This window comes from Cyclopterus lumpus, chromosome 19, assembly GCF_009769545.1.
Source record: "Cyclopterus lumpus isolate fCycLum1 chromosome 19, fCycLum1.pri, whole genome shotgun sequence".
Taxonomy (NCBI): domain Eukaryota; kingdom Metazoa; phylum Chordata; class Actinopteri; order Perciformes; family Cyclopteridae; genus Cyclopterus; species Cyclopterus lumpus.
In genome coordinates, this window is record NC_046984.1 from 3,494,423 (window position 1) to 3,510,984 (window position 16,562).

The 16,562-nt window shown below is 43.4% G+C and overlaps 2 protein-coding genes across 5 annotated transcripts; one reads left to right on the forward strand and one right to left on the reverse strand.

Moving 5' to 3' along the window:
• Positions 1–695: 695 nt before the first annotated feature.
• Positions 696–7,853, reverse strand: eme1 (essential meiotic structure-specific endonuclease 1). 4 transcript variants are annotated; one of them, XM_034558733.1, is made up of 9 exons: positions 7,671–7,853; positions 5,808–6,464; positions 5,590–5,717; positions 5,294–5,389; positions 3,990–4,111; positions 3,740–3,878; positions 3,144–3,259; positions 2,862–3,051; positions 696–1,757 (listed from the first exon to the last, which is right to left on the reverse strand). In XM_034558733.1, the coding sequence occupies exons 2-9, from the start codon at positions 6,436–6,438 to the stop codon at positions 1,581–1,583; spliced, it is 1,599 nt and encodes a 532-aa protein (XP_034414624.1). In that variant the 5' UTR covers positions 6,439–6,464; positions 7,671–7,853; the 3' UTR covers positions 696–1,580. The 4 variants fall into 4 exon arrangements, with proteins under 4 accessions (XP_034414624.1, XP_034414623.1, XP_034414625.1 ...); XM_034558732.1 differs by lacking the exon at positions 7,671–7,853 and adding an exon at positions 6,934–7,165; XM_034558734.1 differs by lacking the exon at positions 7,671–7,853 and adding an exon at positions 6,775–6,927.
• On the forward strand, positions 7,385–12,534 carry mrpl27 (mitochondrial ribosomal protein L27). The gene is made up of 4 exons (XM_034558736.1): positions 7,385–7,510; positions 8,769–8,897; positions 9,855–9,922; positions 10,023–12,534. Exons 1-4 carry the CDS (start codon positions 7,471–7,473, stop codon positions 10,227–10,229), a joined length of 444 nt encoding a protein of 147 aa, XP_034414627.1. The 5' UTR covers positions 7,385–7,470; the 3' UTR covers positions 10,230–12,534.
• The last annotated feature ends 4,028 nt before the right edge of the window (positions 12,535–16,562 follow it).

Genomic DNA, 16,562 nt, shown 5'->3' on the forward strand with positions numbered 1-16,562 from the left:
AACTTGTTTTTTTCTTCTCATTTTTGACTGCATGCTCAAGGGCCCCTCGTGGCTGTCTTTTTATGAAAGCATATTCTATACACAACATATTTGATCAACTGTTTCATACACACCTGGCGGAGATCTGCACTTTAGTCGTCATTACTGGTTTTGAACTCGTTGGCTTTTAAAACACACAAGATTGTTTGTTGTAGTTTTGGTAAAACCATCTTACAAAATAGATTTTCTTTTCTAAATCTACCATAAAAGGGATAGCGGGGACGAACCCTCCCCAGAGGCTGGTTCCGTGTGGTATTAAAGGCATTGCTCAACCCTGTATTGTCCAGTGAGCTTGAGACCCGTGTTGAATTCATTTCCCAGCTTACTGCTGCCCTCGTTCCCCTCTGAACCGCCTCCGTCACCGCGGACTCTCCGTCTGCAGCACCTGTGGTGGGAGGCATGATGCTCATCTCTGAAGCCCATTTAACATTTAACCCTTTCATTCCTTTCCCTCATCTCTTCTTGGTCAGGATCCACGTTTGCTAAACACACACACACACACACACACACACACACACACACAGGAGAGCCTGATGACACATAAAGAGGTTAGCCACAACATTAAATTAGACAGCAGTTTAAATACACAAAGATATTACACAAGTAAGCTGTGAAACACGCGTTCTGTGATTCTGGCCCAGGTACTGGGGAAATAGAAATGTCGACTTTTTATTTTTCCAAGTACCATGAACATAGCTTCCAACTTTTTTTGAGTATTTTTCTTTAAATTGTTAGTATTCAGGGCAAAAAGAAGAGGAGACAGCAGCTGTCAATGTCATCCTCTGAATACAAGAAGTGGACGTAGTCGTCGTGATGTCACCCATTTGGGCTTTGGACTGCTGTTATGAAGCCTCGAGTTCGCTGTCGCCATCTTGGATTACTGCTGTCGCCATGTTGTTGTTATTTTTTTGCAAGCGATGAACCGAGGTTACCATATTTAGAATGCGGCACTGACAGCAACCTGTCAATCACAGTAAGCTCCGCCCTAAAGCATACTCTGCTTTATGGTCCGTTTTGACTCTAAATGGACCATAATTTACTAAATGAACATCATGCTGTATTGAAGACTTGATACTAGAGATTGAGACCTTGAAGTGCCTTCAGTACCTTTTAAAGCGCCATATAAATAAAATGGAGTATTATTATTATAAACTCATGTTTACTAGGTGAATAAATCAAGGAGTCATTTTCGCAGACTTTCTTTTTGCAACCAGGAGTCGCCCCCTGCTGGTCAGGAGAGAGAACGCACGTTTTAAGACACTTCGGCATCGGCTTTAATCAACAGAACCGGAGGTTGCCGTAATTTATATTGTTAGCGCTGTTAGCGTTGTTAGCGCTGTTAGCGTTGCGCCAAAATGGCACCAGAACCGCTCAGAATATTGCACCTTTTAATGATTGCAATCTTCAAAGAAATGCAATTTTCTATAAAACTTCAAGTTATACATAAGAAAGAAATGTCACCAAAAAAGTTTAAAAATGCAATGCTCGAAACAGAAACGGCCACAGTCCAGAGACGATCCACATCGTATTCCAAAACGGGGTCAGACGGTGGAGTCCAGAGTCTGCTGAGGATCGCAGGAGTTCATCATGAGGAAGAGGCGCTTGGAAAGCTCCGGGCCGACGCGGCGAGTCGTGGAGGTGACGCCTTCTCCTCGGCGGACCACCAGGTCAGACAGGAGGGAGATCTTCTCACGCTCGGTCTTGCAAAGACTGTAAGCCTGCGGAAAAGACGGGGGGGGGGGGGGGGGGGGGGGTACTTCATAAACAAAAAAATTTGATTTGAAGAAAACTGTGTTTGCAGACGTGACTTCAAATCGTGTGGATGTGTTGCGTTGCCATTTAAACCCCCACAGAAGGGTCATTCCCTTGTAGGCTGCAGCTAACTGACATCTGAGACCATAAAGATGCATTTGTACTAAGAGGGAAGCTGTGCTCGCATTGAAGCGCTCTCATGGTGCTTTTTACAAGAGGAAAAGCAGTAAATACAGAATATTTAATCCACAGAAAAACAGGAAGGAATTCGGGAAAGAAAAAATAAATAAATAATCCTGAACTTCACCTCATATTGGGTTTTTTTTCTTTTTGGTAGGCCTTTATTTTAGGTGGCTGACTAGTATAACCCTATAATCAGGATTCAAAGTTTTAATGGAACGGCATATTGCTGCCATTGTGACAAAGGCAATCTGCTCATTTATTATTATGGCAAGAAGATTTGCTATTTTTCACAGGATAACAAGCTATTTACAATGTTCTAGTCATTACTACGTAGTAAATTTCCTTTTTTTAAAAGAAATTGCAATAACACCTAGTAATAACAATAATAATCTGTCATAAAAACACTAGTTTGTTTCTACGCCAGAGGGCGTACGAGCACACAACAACCGGCAGAAAGCCATAAACCAACCTCCACGACGCCGATTGTAAAATATCTGTCAACTCATATCTCATATTCACGGACTACTGTATTGCCTTTGTACAAGCCTGTAAGGAAAGAAGTCAAGTATTACATGCTTTACAAAGAAAGAAAAAAAAAGGTTAATATCCTGTTCACAATTTGATTTGATCTTCTTTTAAAACAGACTTAAATCATTCTTACAGCTGTACAAGCAGCCCAATAATATATATATATTTTTTAAACTTAACGTCCAGAAAAGTGTGATTGGGGCACGGCCCTAAGAGATTTGTTGATCAGATCAAATGCATATGCTGTTATTACGAGAAAAGGCCTCCCGTTAAAATGGAGTAATCCAGACATCTTGTCCTAACATATGCTGGGGCATGCTGGGGGATGGTCAACCGGCCTGCTAGAAGTGGGCGTGTACCTTCCTCAGCAGCTGTGGGGAGGGGTAAGCTGCCAGGATGGCCGAGGCCATGTCCGGACTGACTCTGTTGAACTGCTGGATCTGTCTCCTCCACGCCTGCAGCAGCCCCCTCCCTCCTCGGTCCACCCGCTGCCCCCCCGCCCACTCGCTCTCCAGGTAGAACGAGAAGCCCGTCTGCTCCCTCTCTCGCCTGCGAAACACACAGAGGAAACAATCGTTTTATCTGAGGAGTCTCTCGACCGCGTGCGCCCCAAAGAGGAGTTAACTTGGGAGGTCGCTCACTTGTAAGGGGCCTCTGCGACCGCTCTGGTCGTCATGGCGATGTGAGCCGAGAAGTCCTTCCAGGCTAACAAGAAGCGGACGGAGACGCCGGTGTGAAGCTGGAGATGCACCACTGCCTGATGGGAGTTTAAGGGAAATTAACAGTATGTATTCAGATCTTTTACAGGTTCCATGTGTTCTTCTGCACGGACGACAGGGTTTTTAAATTAAGGGGCAACGGGGCCTTAAAGTATGCAAATGACATCACAGGTACACATTCATTTGTGCCACCTTCACTTAAGAAGCAAATTAAAAGGGGTTCACCTCAAGCATGCGGAAAGATTAACAAGATTTATGAAGACATTACTGGGATTCATCAAGATTTGTTTTGAAATTAGACACCCTATAAATAAGGGGTTGGTATTCTTTTCTCCTTTTTTTTTTACAATTTGAGGAATTTTTTACCCTTCAAACCATGCAGACGATCAATTCAAATATTTTATTTTATAAAATAATATTTTCTATTGTTTCAGAAAACACATCATCAGTGACTGAAAAATGAATTTGGCGTGAATAATGAACTAAAGTCTGTTTCAGATCAAGAAAAGAATGCCTACCTCTTCCACCTCAACCCGCGACACCTCGGGTCGCGCCTCGTCTCCGCCGTTCTTCCTCCTCTTCTTCGCCTTCCCTCCCCCCCGCTCCTCGCCAGCGACTGCGTCTCGGAAGCGCTTCTGGCTCTGGGACTTCTGGGATCTGCAGATAAGACAAAAATAATAATAATAATAATAATAAGTGAAGACCGGGGCCGCTCCTTTTGTCTCCCGATGATGAAGACGTCACTCTTTTGAGGCCGTCCTTCCCTACCTGAAGTATTTCTCCAGGTCGATGACCGCCAGGCTGAGGACCTTACCGGGGTGACGCCTCTGCTGCTCCTGCACCCAGGACGTCAGAGTCGGACCAGAGCCGCCCAGGACACGCCTCTCTTCCTGCATTAGACACACCCACACGCACCGGCCCACTGCTGTAAATAAACAGTGGAACGCCCTTTACCATTTACCATGTGTGGATTAATCCGACACTGAAAGTAGTCCCAAACAAAAGCAGCTACTGCCTCCTGTTTGAGTGATGGATTCTTTTTTAATGACACTATATATATTTGTGAGGTGCTTTTAAAAGATGTACATCATCAGTGGAGGGTTGGGTCTGAGTGCGACTATTTCCATGCACGACAATACTCCAAATATGACAATAGACTGGATTTGAAACGTGTAAACGGCACGCTGCATTCCATATTAGGCCTCGGGAAGACCAGAGACTGATATTCTCTGGACACATAAACAACTCAATTGCAGTTTTAACCTCAGAGTTCATGGTTTTAATCTCAAGTCTTCTTCAATACAGCAGAACAATCTTCATTTCATAAAGTATGGTTTAGAGTCAAATAGACCATAAAGCAGAGTATGTTTTAGGGCGGGGCTACCTTGTGATTGACAGGTCTCTAGGTCACTCTTCCACAGGCCAAATATGGTCACTTCCGTTCATTCACTGGTTGTAAAGAGACGAGAAGGCGACGGACAAATTTCCAAACACGAGGCTTCAAAATAGGCGTTTTACGTTAATCACAGTACACGGCCGGCGTGCAAACAAACATATTTGTGGAATTCGTTCTCATTAGCAATGTAAACAACTTGGAATAAGAGGTCATGTGAACGTAGTTGGTGAGAAAAATGTATGACATCAGTTCTGTCCTGTAAAGGATTTGGTTTTTCTATATTACAATATATTAGTGTTGCTTTTTACGTTCTGTGACGAGCAAACCACACTCAGCAATTGTTTTGTAATATGAATGATGGCCATATGATGATGATGAGACATTTGATATTGCTAATGTATTCTGATGCCGTCACACTTTACTGGAAACAAGTACCTTCTGCTTCGCTCCGTGAACAATTCAATTGCGACGTTGAATTATTCGTACGCTCATATTCTTTTCACCTAATTAACATACTTCTACATATTACTCTGACTATATTGCGATGTCATATCCCGTCGCGTTGCATTGGAGATCCCGTGCGCCTGTTCCTCGGCTTTATCCTCACGTCTCTTTCCTACCGCCCGTCGGTTCATTAATCGGGGCCTCGTTTTTTTTTAAAAAGCGCCGGACCAACCTGAACGTAGCCGTGGATCAGAGTGATGAAGTCGTCCACCGTCAACTGGATCACCACGTGGGCCTCTGGGACACACGCGCCGCCGCTGTCGTCGGGCTGGACACACACACACACACACACACACACACACGCACGCACACACGCACACACGCACGCACGCACGCACGCACGCACACAAACACACACGCCTCCTCCTTAACCACGGACCCATTTGTCTCGAGTACATAATATTCATGTGTCACCCTGTGTGGGCCGCAGCGGTTGGAGCAGACAACTCGTGTGTTGTGTGTCATCACCTGGGCACCGGGAGTCCTCCTCCTCCAGCTGACGCTGCGTGGGACCGGTTGTTTCTCCACGGCGCAGCTGCAGCCCAGAGCCTGCACCGACGCCAGCAGAGTGCCGCCTCCTTCCAGCTGTAAAAGAGCTGCAGACGCCAACAACAACAAAGAAGAAGCTTGAATAATGCCTTCCGAGCACATGGGCTTTGATTGCAGTATGAAATTGATCTACAGACCTGGGTCCACGGCCACCACCATGCGCTTGATGCACTCCTCCGGCCTCAAGGCCCTGGCGGCCTCGGCCAGAGCCTTCCTCTCTGCTTTCTGTCTCTCTTGTTCCTGCCGGAGCGCCTCCTTGCCCTTCTGCTGTCCCCGCCCGGCCTGCCTCCTCCACAGAGCCTCCTCCCGGGAGGCCTGGATCTCCTCTTCTGTCCGCCTGGTGGGTTTCCTCCTAACAGGAGAGGCTTCCGGACCCCCGGACGAGACCTGATGGAGGCCGAGCGGCCGTTCTGACCCCGGAGGCCAGTTCGGACGGGGGAGCCGTGCGCCGGCCAGATCGAGTGGCGAACAGCGCTCGGCATCTTCCCCATTACCGGTGGAGGAGGAGGCGCTAATCGCTTTGCCTCGTCTCTGCGCGAGCCTCTGTGCCAGAGGGACATAAGGTACGCCGTCATCAGAATCGCTGCTGATCATCAGCACATCCGCCGTCCCCGTGCGGGCGGCCGCGTTGCCCTTCGCTGCGGACGCCGTGGCTTCAGAGGCATCCGAATCGTGGCTCGGGGAAGCTCGGCATCGACCCGCCTGGAGGAAGTCAAACACGGGCAACTCCTCATCGAGGTCACTGGTGGAGTCACTGTAGCTGCCCATGCCCCTTCACGTGCAAGCAGAAGTTCCTGAGATAAGAGACAATAATTCATTAAAAAATATATTAATTGCATCGAGAGGACCAAGCTTAGGCCCAGAAGTGCCTTTTCATCTTCACACAGACACCCAAACAAGATTCATTCAGAAATCTTTTTTTTAAATAATTTTAGTGTATCTTACTTTAAAGTATCTGCCAGATCATAACATATAATACACAGCAACTATAGTTATTATTATAACCAACTAAGCAGCACTTATTCCAGTAAACGTTGCTGCTCGGTGAAATTATTACTTGAACGATAAGAAAAATACATTTTGAATAAGAAATGCTTAAGTTACTTCTTCAGTTGAGTTTTTGCAGCATTTATGTTCCCTCGGGGGGGAAAACAGCCACATCGAAAACATTGAAGTTATTAAACCAACACGGAGCAGCCGACGTTAAAACGGAAAAAGACGTCGTTACGTCAGCTGGAAGCTCACTACGCTGGTCATACTCACCTCACACGAAATCCCGCTCACAGATGTGGGTTATTTTAAGAAGTTAGTGCCTTTAGCAATAACCAGATGACGCATGCAGCGCGTTAAGTATGTTTTTGCATAAGAGCGCGTTTAAATTTCCCCGGTTGCGAGGAAATGTTGCATTCAGGTTTATGGAACGACCCTCAACTTCCGTTCACCGCAGTCTTTTCTCTTTAGCCCGTAGGAGACCCATTTTAGTTTGTTTTATTTAAAAAATACTCAAAGTAATATTTGTCTTTGCCTGCTATTAATTTAAATCATAAACTCAGAAAATTTAAAAGCATATTCTTTTTTACATTTTAAGCATTGTTTGTAGTTGTGTCTTAATAAAGCAAACGTAACAGATCCTTGTGATGGCATTTCATGACTGTTGGTGGCATTTCGCTCCAACTTGGACACGAAAGAGGGTCAGTATTTGTAGTCTGCTGATACAGGCCTGTCTTGGGGATCTTGAATGCAGCAAACATATCCGGATGTGACACAATTACGCAGACGACGTGAGTGACACCGTTAAAGATGGCGGCGCTGGCGTCCTTGATGTTGAAGTCGAGAGCAGGTATCGAGTACCAGCATTTGTAATTTACACGTTCTCCCAATATTTACAAATGTCTCGTGCCGACGTGAGAAATAGGCACATTTATTATCAGCAGCTCCGGGCTTTCTGTAAACATTTAGCTACGTTTTTAATCTGTTACATGCTATCTTAGCTAACTTACCTAGCAGAGCTAACTCAATGTTTAAATTAGCTACGAATGTCAATGGGTGCATCCCAAACCGCTTAATTGCATGTGTTTCCCTCACTTGCGTCCCTCCCACCAGGGATGCATGGAGAGACGCAAGGAAACCATGCGAGGAGAGAGGAAACGAGGAAATATGTGTTAAGAGAAATGTGACGTCACGTGAAGCGACGTCGGTTTCTGATGACGGTAGCCGCTGATCAGCTGTCAGTCGGCTTTAACAGTTGGTTCTGGTCCGGACAGTTTTTAGCGAACTTTATAATGAAAATCCACTTAAAATATTGATAACAATGATCGTATAATGTTTTCAGTTGATTTAATGGTGTTAAACTACCACTTATACTAATACAGACACATCACTGTCAGAGTGGAGATGGTTTCTCTGTGTAGCCTGTTACTAGTTTAACAAACTGCATTGAGTATTTATACACAGTGTGTGGTATTCATACCTGTGTTCTGGGCGCAGTACCGATTTATACCGGCGGAATGCGTTTGTCTTATTTACTAATTATTTGTATCTGTATGTTTTGAAATTCTGATTGTGATATTATTATAAAGTAACCCACAATATGATTATGGTTTTCTTCAACACTGGAATTACATTTTTAGGCTCAATGTTTCAGGTTAAACCTAAATTATATAACTCATCAAATCTGACAATTATCATGATCAGCCACACGTGACTGAATGAAATAATGATAAATTATGTGAAAAGAGTTTCCTCTCTCTGACTTTAATTATATCCATAACAAAATGTATTGAGGGAAATAACGGATCAAGAAAGTTGTTTGTGATCCTTTTGTTGTTCACCTCCAATGAACATATATTTTAACCATATGGTGAATCAGAAAACAAATCTAATATACAACTTGAGTTTAGTCTGTGGTCCGTCTTCACTCTGGTATGTAACCGCAGCGATCAGTCCGATCAGCTGCAACGTCCAATCAAATAACTGATGAACAATGAGGGGCGTGTCGAGCTGGTGACCAGTGACACACCACGAAAGTTAGTCGTTATGGCATACGGACACTGTGTGTATGTGACTTGACCTGGCTTTCTTTGTGCTGCTGGTTTCAGGTCTGCTGGTACCTGTCCAGACCTCTCTTCTGGACTCCGTGAGGTTCGCGTCCAAGAAGGCCGGCGGCAGCAGCAAGAACCTCGGTGGGAAGAGCCCCGGGCGAAGATATGGCTCCAAGAAATATGACGGTAGTAACGCGTTGTTTTTAAACCACTTCCTGTCAGTGCTGTGGCTATTCAGCCTCCACGTGACAGCCTGGTACTACTAATTATTGTTCTTTAAACTGCAGTAAAAGAGAGGTGCCGACCCCAACCTTAGGTCAAACTAAGCACATATTATTAAAGGAGAAGGCTGACAAATGTGTATATATTTCTTACTCTGAATAACCTTAATAGAAAAGAAGAAAGATAAAGATAAGATAATACTAAACCAACAATTTATTTATATTAAATCCACCTAGCCAATGTAATGCAGTCTAATACAACAGAAACAATGCAGTAAATCCTCCATCATGAAGGAAGGTTTAAAAGAAAGTATGCGACTCGTAAACGGAACGTCCTAAACCTGTTGTGAGTTGCCTAATGTAGGTTGCTAATTGTTCAAATGTATGATGGAGATCTGCTGCATGATCCCGAAGGTCAACTGGAAGTGAAAGACAACCGAGACCAACAGGCAAATTGCCCTTGAGTGAGGGGAAAAAAACTGCATCTTGCGTCTTGGCCAAATGCTGAGTCAATTTAAGTTGGGCTTTTATTGTAAACGTTTTTAAAGTAGGAGGAGTGGAGCTGTTGTGCTATGACAATATGACAATAATACAGAGCTGTTGCCAGTTCGGACTGCGGTGCCTCCGTGTTTTTATTTTGATTCTCTCATGAGTACGTGCCAACTTGGCTACACTGTGTTATGACTGGGCGTCGTTAGCGTTATGCGCAATGCACCATGGTACATGTAGGTACGGCAGCTCCATGTGCAGAAGAACTTTCTATGGAGAATATAGCTCACTGTTTTTTTTAATTTATTTATTATTGTTAATTTATTGTTCCCACGGACTACATTTAACGTGTATTCTATTCCACAGAGAGGTGTTACTTCCTGTCATTGTTATGATGTAATCTAACGTCTTTTTTTTTTTTTCTTCTTACAAGGTAATTATGTCCATGCGGGTAACATCCTTGCAACACAGAGGCAGATAAGGTATCACCCAGGAGCGCACGTAAGCAACACTTTCCGTATCAAGTGAAACGTTGATCTGGTGTTGTGGAGAACGGACACGTTCTTATCGTGCCTCCTGTCCCCCCTTACCTGTCCTGCAGGTGGGCATGGGAACCAACAAGACGCTCTTCGCCCTGGAGGAGGGCTACGTCCGGTACACCAAGGAGGTCTACGTCCCGGCACCGCGCAGCCCCGAGGCCACCCGGGTCATCACCAAGCTGCCAAAAGGAGCTGTGCTCTACAAGACCTTCGTCAGCGTCCTGCCCTTTAAACAGGAGGGTAAGTTTAAACTGGTGGACATGGTCTGAGACCGGGACCGGACTGGGACGTCGTCGTTTCCCCTGGTCTTCTCGCTGTGGACCCCGATCAAGAAGGCTTTGTTTTGGACACTTTCACTGATTTCCCAAGATCGAAGTGAGCAGCGCACCATCAGCCAGAACGCAGAGAGCAGTCGGTGGAGACCTGCGGACTCTTGGGCCCCCCTTAGCTTCCTGTCTCCGAGTTCAGTACTTATGTGACGCACTCTATGGCACCTGTACAAACGCGTTGGATTTCTATTTATTTGTTCAGTTTATTTACACAAAATAATGACTGAATCAAATGTTTCAAGAAAAACATTTCCAGTGACGGTTTGAAGGATTATCATGAGTTATATTAGTTGAGATTATCTTTACAGCAATCAATAAACCCCCTTTGGAGCTGGTGCAGCTTGCTACTTTAATCGGTAATATAACCAGGCGGATGCTAGCTGACCCTACCCAAATCTTTAATGGGCCAACTGTCGATGGTCATACGTTAACCATATGTTTAATTCACACGTGCTTTGTTGGTTTCTCTGCTTCAATGACGAGCAGAGCTAATGACCCCCGAACTAAACAAGCTTTTCAGGAGGTTGTCGCCGGCATAAACGCATTAATTCACAATGATGAATGCACAGAGAGCAAAACGTCCCCGTGTCTACATCAGAACGAGACCCCCATCGATCATGTTACACACATTCTTGAGAGAAGATGACATTTAAACTGACTGACTGCCCATTAGATTAGAAATTAGATTTGTACGTGTTTTCTTACATCATTCACTGCCCCATAAGCCTCGGGTGCCCCACTATCAACCAAATGTAACCAAGCACATCCTCACGATCCTTTTTGTTTAAGCACATTTTGATTGAGTGTTTAAAATATTCAGGATTTAACACGGAGGATTACATCGATTGTTGGATATTGATTCACAGATGTTAACATTACAGAGAAGTAATTAAGTAGTATTACATGGAATAAATGTTGGAAAGGTGCAATACCAAAACCTGACCACAAGATGTAGTACAACCACTACTTCATTACTTTATGTATACAGTATCGGGTCCACGTTCACATAGCTGGTCTGTTTCTTCACATATTGGAAGTTACAGGAAGAAAAACAGTAACCTCAAGAATGATGCCTCCAAAGGATTAGGATGACTTTAGGAAACCTCTACCAGGCCACGGCCTTCAGGTGGAAGCCCCACCGTATGAAACGCCTTGTGAATGGTACGAGTGGTATGCAGGTGGGAGTGTGGGTAACGCCTGGTCCACCACATGGGAGTTGGAACGCTGTCATGAAGCAGAGTGATGGATGCGAGGAGTCGGCGGTCTATTGCTGAGCTGTCGTCTATTTGGACAACATACCGAAATGAAACAGCGAATGGACCATGTGACGTCTTTTCCCTCTTCTGCGTATGCACAAACGACAAAGAGCAGTTTGTGTTTATTTATTGTTTGATCGGGTTAAAGAGTAACCTCGGGAACTCAGTGGCGGCCGTCGGTGATGAGTGCAGGCCGAACACATTTACATTTCAAAGTTACCATATTTGGAAGAGCCGTATACGTCTCTGGTAGCAGCAGCGACCTGTCAATCCAAGTTAGCCCCGCCCTAAAGCATCCCATGCTTTATGGTCCGTTTGACTCTAAATGGACCATAATTTACAAAATGAACATCATGCTGTATTGAAGAAGAAGACTTGAAACTAGAGATTGAGACCATAACCTCATGTTTACAATGTTTACTGAGGGAATAAATCAAGAGAGAAGTAGAGTCATTTATATAGACTTCTATACAACCAGAGGAGTCGCCCCCTGCTGGCCATAGAAGATAATACAAGTTTTAAGACACTTCCGGCGTTCACCCAGCAGAACCGAGGGTTGCCGCCTGGTTAAGCGCTAATTAGCGAATGTTAGCATGCCAACGTGAATATGGTAGTCTAAACAATACCTTTTCAGGAGCTGAACATCAGCATGTTAAGGCCTCTGACAGTCCAAATGTTTGTCCTCGACTCTTTTCAGCCTGATCTGGACATTCAAGATTTAATTTGTGTCAAATCTATTCAATTCAAAGATGTTAAATGAAATAAAAAGCCTCCAGTACAAACATACCACCCTGGAAAGAATCACATTTGCCAAACATTTAAATCCATTATACCATTCTTGGAAAAGCATTAATATAGCAGAAAACAAATTGCAATGTAAAGATATCGTGGAATAATGTTTACCTTGAAATCCAAGCTTCTCTGTGCTTTTTAACTGTATAACAGCACCCAAAGACGTTCTCATCCCAATAAAATCTGGTATGAAGGGGGTGGATTCTGTATTGTACATGTTCTTATAGAACAGTCTTTCTGTTGTTATACTGACTAGTTGTTCTTACGCGTTCAGTCCTGCTGGGTCTGAATGTGCAGCAGAGAGGATCTTTACAGGACCAGCACCAGCATCGTTAAACAAGACGCTACACAGGACCCGGAGGTGGGAGAGAGGAACAGCACACTGTACGTGAATTGAGAAATTGAATTGAATTGAATCTTTCATGTTTTTACACCTAAAGTAATAACCGAGAGTGGTATGAGAAGATATGTACGGTTAAAGTTATAAACACTCATAAATATCTATAATGCTTTATCGGAACTACGCTGACGAGTTATCAGTTAAATGACAACATTGATGCCGCTCTAATAATTGATTTGTAGAATATGAAGCATGCCCACTAATGCTCTGGTTTCTGAAAGGAGCACATGCATGACACGTGTCACCATTACCTCTGGGCGTAACACAGTATCAGACCGTCCACATACTTTTGGCCATATAGTGGACCCATCATCTAATCTAATGTTCAATGTTGCCACTGTGCCGAAGGCTGCAGTGGATTGCATTATCATGACATGTGTTTCTTCGTCCCCAATTATGTTAATATGGCAGGCAGAAACATTGTTAAAAAATAGAAACCCCTTTCCATATGATGCACTCCAAAACCAGACTACCACAGAGCACAGCCTCAGAAGCATCATCGGGAAACCTCAAGGACTGCAGGGATAACAGGTGTTTCTAGTTTTCTATTGGTCCACTTTAATTTTCTCTGAAATCAGATGAATAAGTTTGACAAAATCTCCCTTTGTAAATTGACTTAATGACTTTATGTCTGTGCAAAACAAACCCTTGTGTGTCTCAACTAATTACCGAGCAACATCCAAGTCCAAACATTCTCTCCATCACTCAGTCTACAAGGTGCAATGTCATCATGTACCACAAGAGGGCGACTCAGCTGAGCTCAGACCAGCAGCAGCTTCACAACGAAGGATGAGGTTGAAGTGACTTCACTGAACAATTTGCAATGTGAAAGGCTTCGTTGTCACTGATCTCAGGTTCCACGTGACCGACTCCAACCGCGACACAATGTAGCACTGTATGTATTTTCAGAAGCCTCTTTTAAACATGGTGATATATAGATTTTATGTATCTGTGTCCTGGGGACTGAACTGGAAATGTGTCTGAGGGTGCTCAAAGGAGAGTTTATGGAAATATGATTAAATGTTACATTTTTATTTCAAACAAGACACTTGTCTTTTTAAAATCATTTTTATTGTGATAATGTAATAGCATTCTTCCATTTCCCATGACCGGCTGCAGCATTTCGCACTTCTGTTGAAGAGATGGATGAAGTCGGACGCACTTTCTTTGGGAACCGGCTGAACAAGTTGAGCTTTGAGTCCATTAAGCGCTGCCTGCTGCATCACAGATATTCTTTATTTATTTATTTTCGTCGGCAGAGGAAAAGGAGTCTATCGCCTATTGCCAGTTTAAAAAAAAAAAAAAGAAGCTTATTCATGCACATCTTGATGAAAAAAAGTGTGAAAGAAGCCTTGGTCAACCAAATATCAGATATCTTACCATGAATTTATTTAGATGAAATGAAAACTGGCACCTTTTCAAAAGCTCTATGGATGTATTATTTTTTTAAACAACTCTCCATCCACCTAACAATGTCATCAATAAAAGCTTTTATTGATGACATTCTCTCAGATTTGTGACCAAGCTAATATTTCAATGCATCCTCATTTAATGGTTTACAGAATATCTTACAAAAGTTACTTATTGTATGAGCGTCTTCCTACGAAAAGCGAGTGTCGATTTAACCGTTTACAGTCTTTTCAAAATAAACTTCCGTCTTCACAGGAAACTACTTAGTTCGGTTTAGTTAGAATAACTAGGAACTACCACCGTAGTTATGTGACGACATAAATCCACGTTGACTTCTCGTCTCACATACAACAGCGTTCAGTCCGTGTTTGTTGGGCTTTGGCACAAAAATCAAAGACGAATTTCTATCTCTTTGCATTTCACAATAAATGCATATTTGTTCTGATTGTGGTAAAGATTCTTAAAGAACCTGTGACTATAATACAACCCATATTCTTTAATCATGGACATTGTTTTGTTAGACATTGAAATGAGTGCCGATATGTCCATAGATTAAGTATTCGGACAGAGGCACATTGTTTGGGCTTTGCACTGGATATGAAAGGAAATTATGACTGAGGTTAAAGTAATGACTTTCAGCTGTACGGGGTCTTTGAACGTTTTCACATCCATGTCTTTATATACATATTTCCTCTACATTTGGACTACAACTCATATACTGTTTGTCCAACTTAGGTTCAAACTAAAGTCTTGAATTTGGTTGCAACCTCTTCTGTGATGCAGAGCCAAAACAACAGAAAATGTGCCACTTTCCAAAAGCTGCCTCGGACTTACTGATTTATTGCCAGTTTCTTTTTGTCTCTGATCCGGTCGAACTCGAACGTGAAAGAAGGGTAGAAGAAGATTTTTTGACTTTGAATAAAATATCCACCTAATCAATCACACCTTGGTTGCCTTTTTGTCTCCTAACTAAACTAAAAAGATATATCCATGTTAACCCTTGTATGGTGTTCATTGTTTTGTTACTCAGCAGGTGTTGTGGGTCTGTTGGACCCGCCGTATTTTTGGGTGTATTTAATTCAACACAATCAAACTATTTTATGTTAAAATACTCAACAGATGTTTTCTTCAACCCAATTAGAAGCAATATAAACAGCAAATATGGTTAATATTTGCCCTTTAACTTTGTTATCACACATTTACAAATTAAAGTGCTACTCGTTTTTTTGGGTTTTATTGATAAAATCAAGAAAATCAATTATAATCAAGATGTGAGTGGACAAAATTCAACACATTTACAAATGTAGCAAGGTTGTTCATAACTATTGATTTTTATTTATTTGAATTTCACTGAATTTCATTAGTAATCAGGTCATTTTACATAACACAACACACAGTTTACATTGAACACATTACATTGTTGAAAACATTACCTTTTCATACCAGCCTATACAACACCAGCCTATTCAACACATGAGTGGCAGAGTTTTACTGTGTGTGTGTTGCATATGTACTTCTTGGACTTGATGCATGTATATTGCGTCTTTCTGTCCGTCTTGGGTCCACACACTTCGCAGCGTTTCTTTTTGTTGCTGCCGGCCGCAACCTAGAAAGATGAAAAGATCATGAATTTTACTAAAACCTCTGTCTCGCAAGGTATGAGTGTCAAACATATACTGCAACAGCATCACACACTTACCTCAGGCTCTGCAGATGGTGGTTCTGTAGGTTGGGTGGCTGCAGAGGCTGAGGTTCTCGGAACATGCTGTCTTCTCAGGATTTGTGGTTTCACCAGTGCCTTTCCAAGTTCCTCGAGAAAGAGGCGTCTCCTCTGGAGCTTCCCCCTGTTCCACTCTGGGTTCAATGCCATCCAGATGACAAAGGCGTTGTACGCCGAGATGTCCAGAATGTCAAAGAAAATCACCAGTGGCCAGCGTAGGGTCCTCCTCTTGCAGCTGTAGGCAGACACCAGCTTGTCCATGTTGTACACCCCTCCTTTTGTGGCATTGTAGTCCATGATTATCTCTGGTTTCTGATGCTCCAGGCCACAGATTCTTCCATCCCTGTGCAGTGTACTCATGAGTACCACGTTCTTGGTTTTCTTTGGCACATAGGATACCAGGGACGTGTCAGCCGTGTAGACAAACTTGGACGAGTTGACAGGCCTGTTCTTTGTAGGCAGCAATTGAGGAGGGAGCTCAGACCGTTTTTTTTCTCATCGTTCCTACCATGCAGCTTCCTCTTTAGAAGCTCCTGTCCCAGCTTGTACGATGTAAAAAAATTGTCACATGTGATATTATGTCCACTGAGTCCCTGAGCCATGTCCAGGACACGCACACACACACACACACAGTCCAGTCCAGACAAGAGCCTTCAGTGTGACCCTGGTGTGATGTTACAACAGCTGTGATTTCT

What these genes read in the sequence shown, in the direction of transcription:
- eme1 (XM_034558733.1), bottom strand. Translation starts at nt 6,438, where the DNA reads ATGGGCAGCTACAGTGACTCCACCAGTGACCTCGATGAGGAGTTGCCC. An exon ending in GACCTGGAGAAATACTTCAG is followed by an intron (nt 3,879 to 3,989) that starts GTAGGGAAGGAC and finishes TCTTATCTGCAG; the next exon opens with ATCCCAGAAGTCCCAGAGCC. An exon ending in CCCCACAGCTGCTGAGGAAG is followed by an intron (nt 1,758 to 2,861) that starts GTACACGCCCAC and finishes TCTTTTCCGCAG; the next exon opens with GCTTACAGTCTTTGCAAGAC.
- mrpl27 (XM_034558736.1), top strand. Translation starts at nt 7,471, where the DNA reads ATGGCGGCGCTGGCGTCCTTGATGTTGAAGTCGAGAGCAG. An exon ending in GATGTTGAAGTCGAGAGCAG is followed by an intron (nt 7,511 to 8,768) that starts GTATCGAGTACC and finishes TGCTGGTTTCAG; the next exon opens with GTCTGCTGGTACCTGTCCAG. An exon ending in GGTATCACCCAGGAGCGCAC is followed by an intron (nt 9,923 to 10,022) that starts GTAAGCAACACT and finishes CCTGTCCTGCAG; the next exon opens with GTGGGCATGGGAACCAACAA.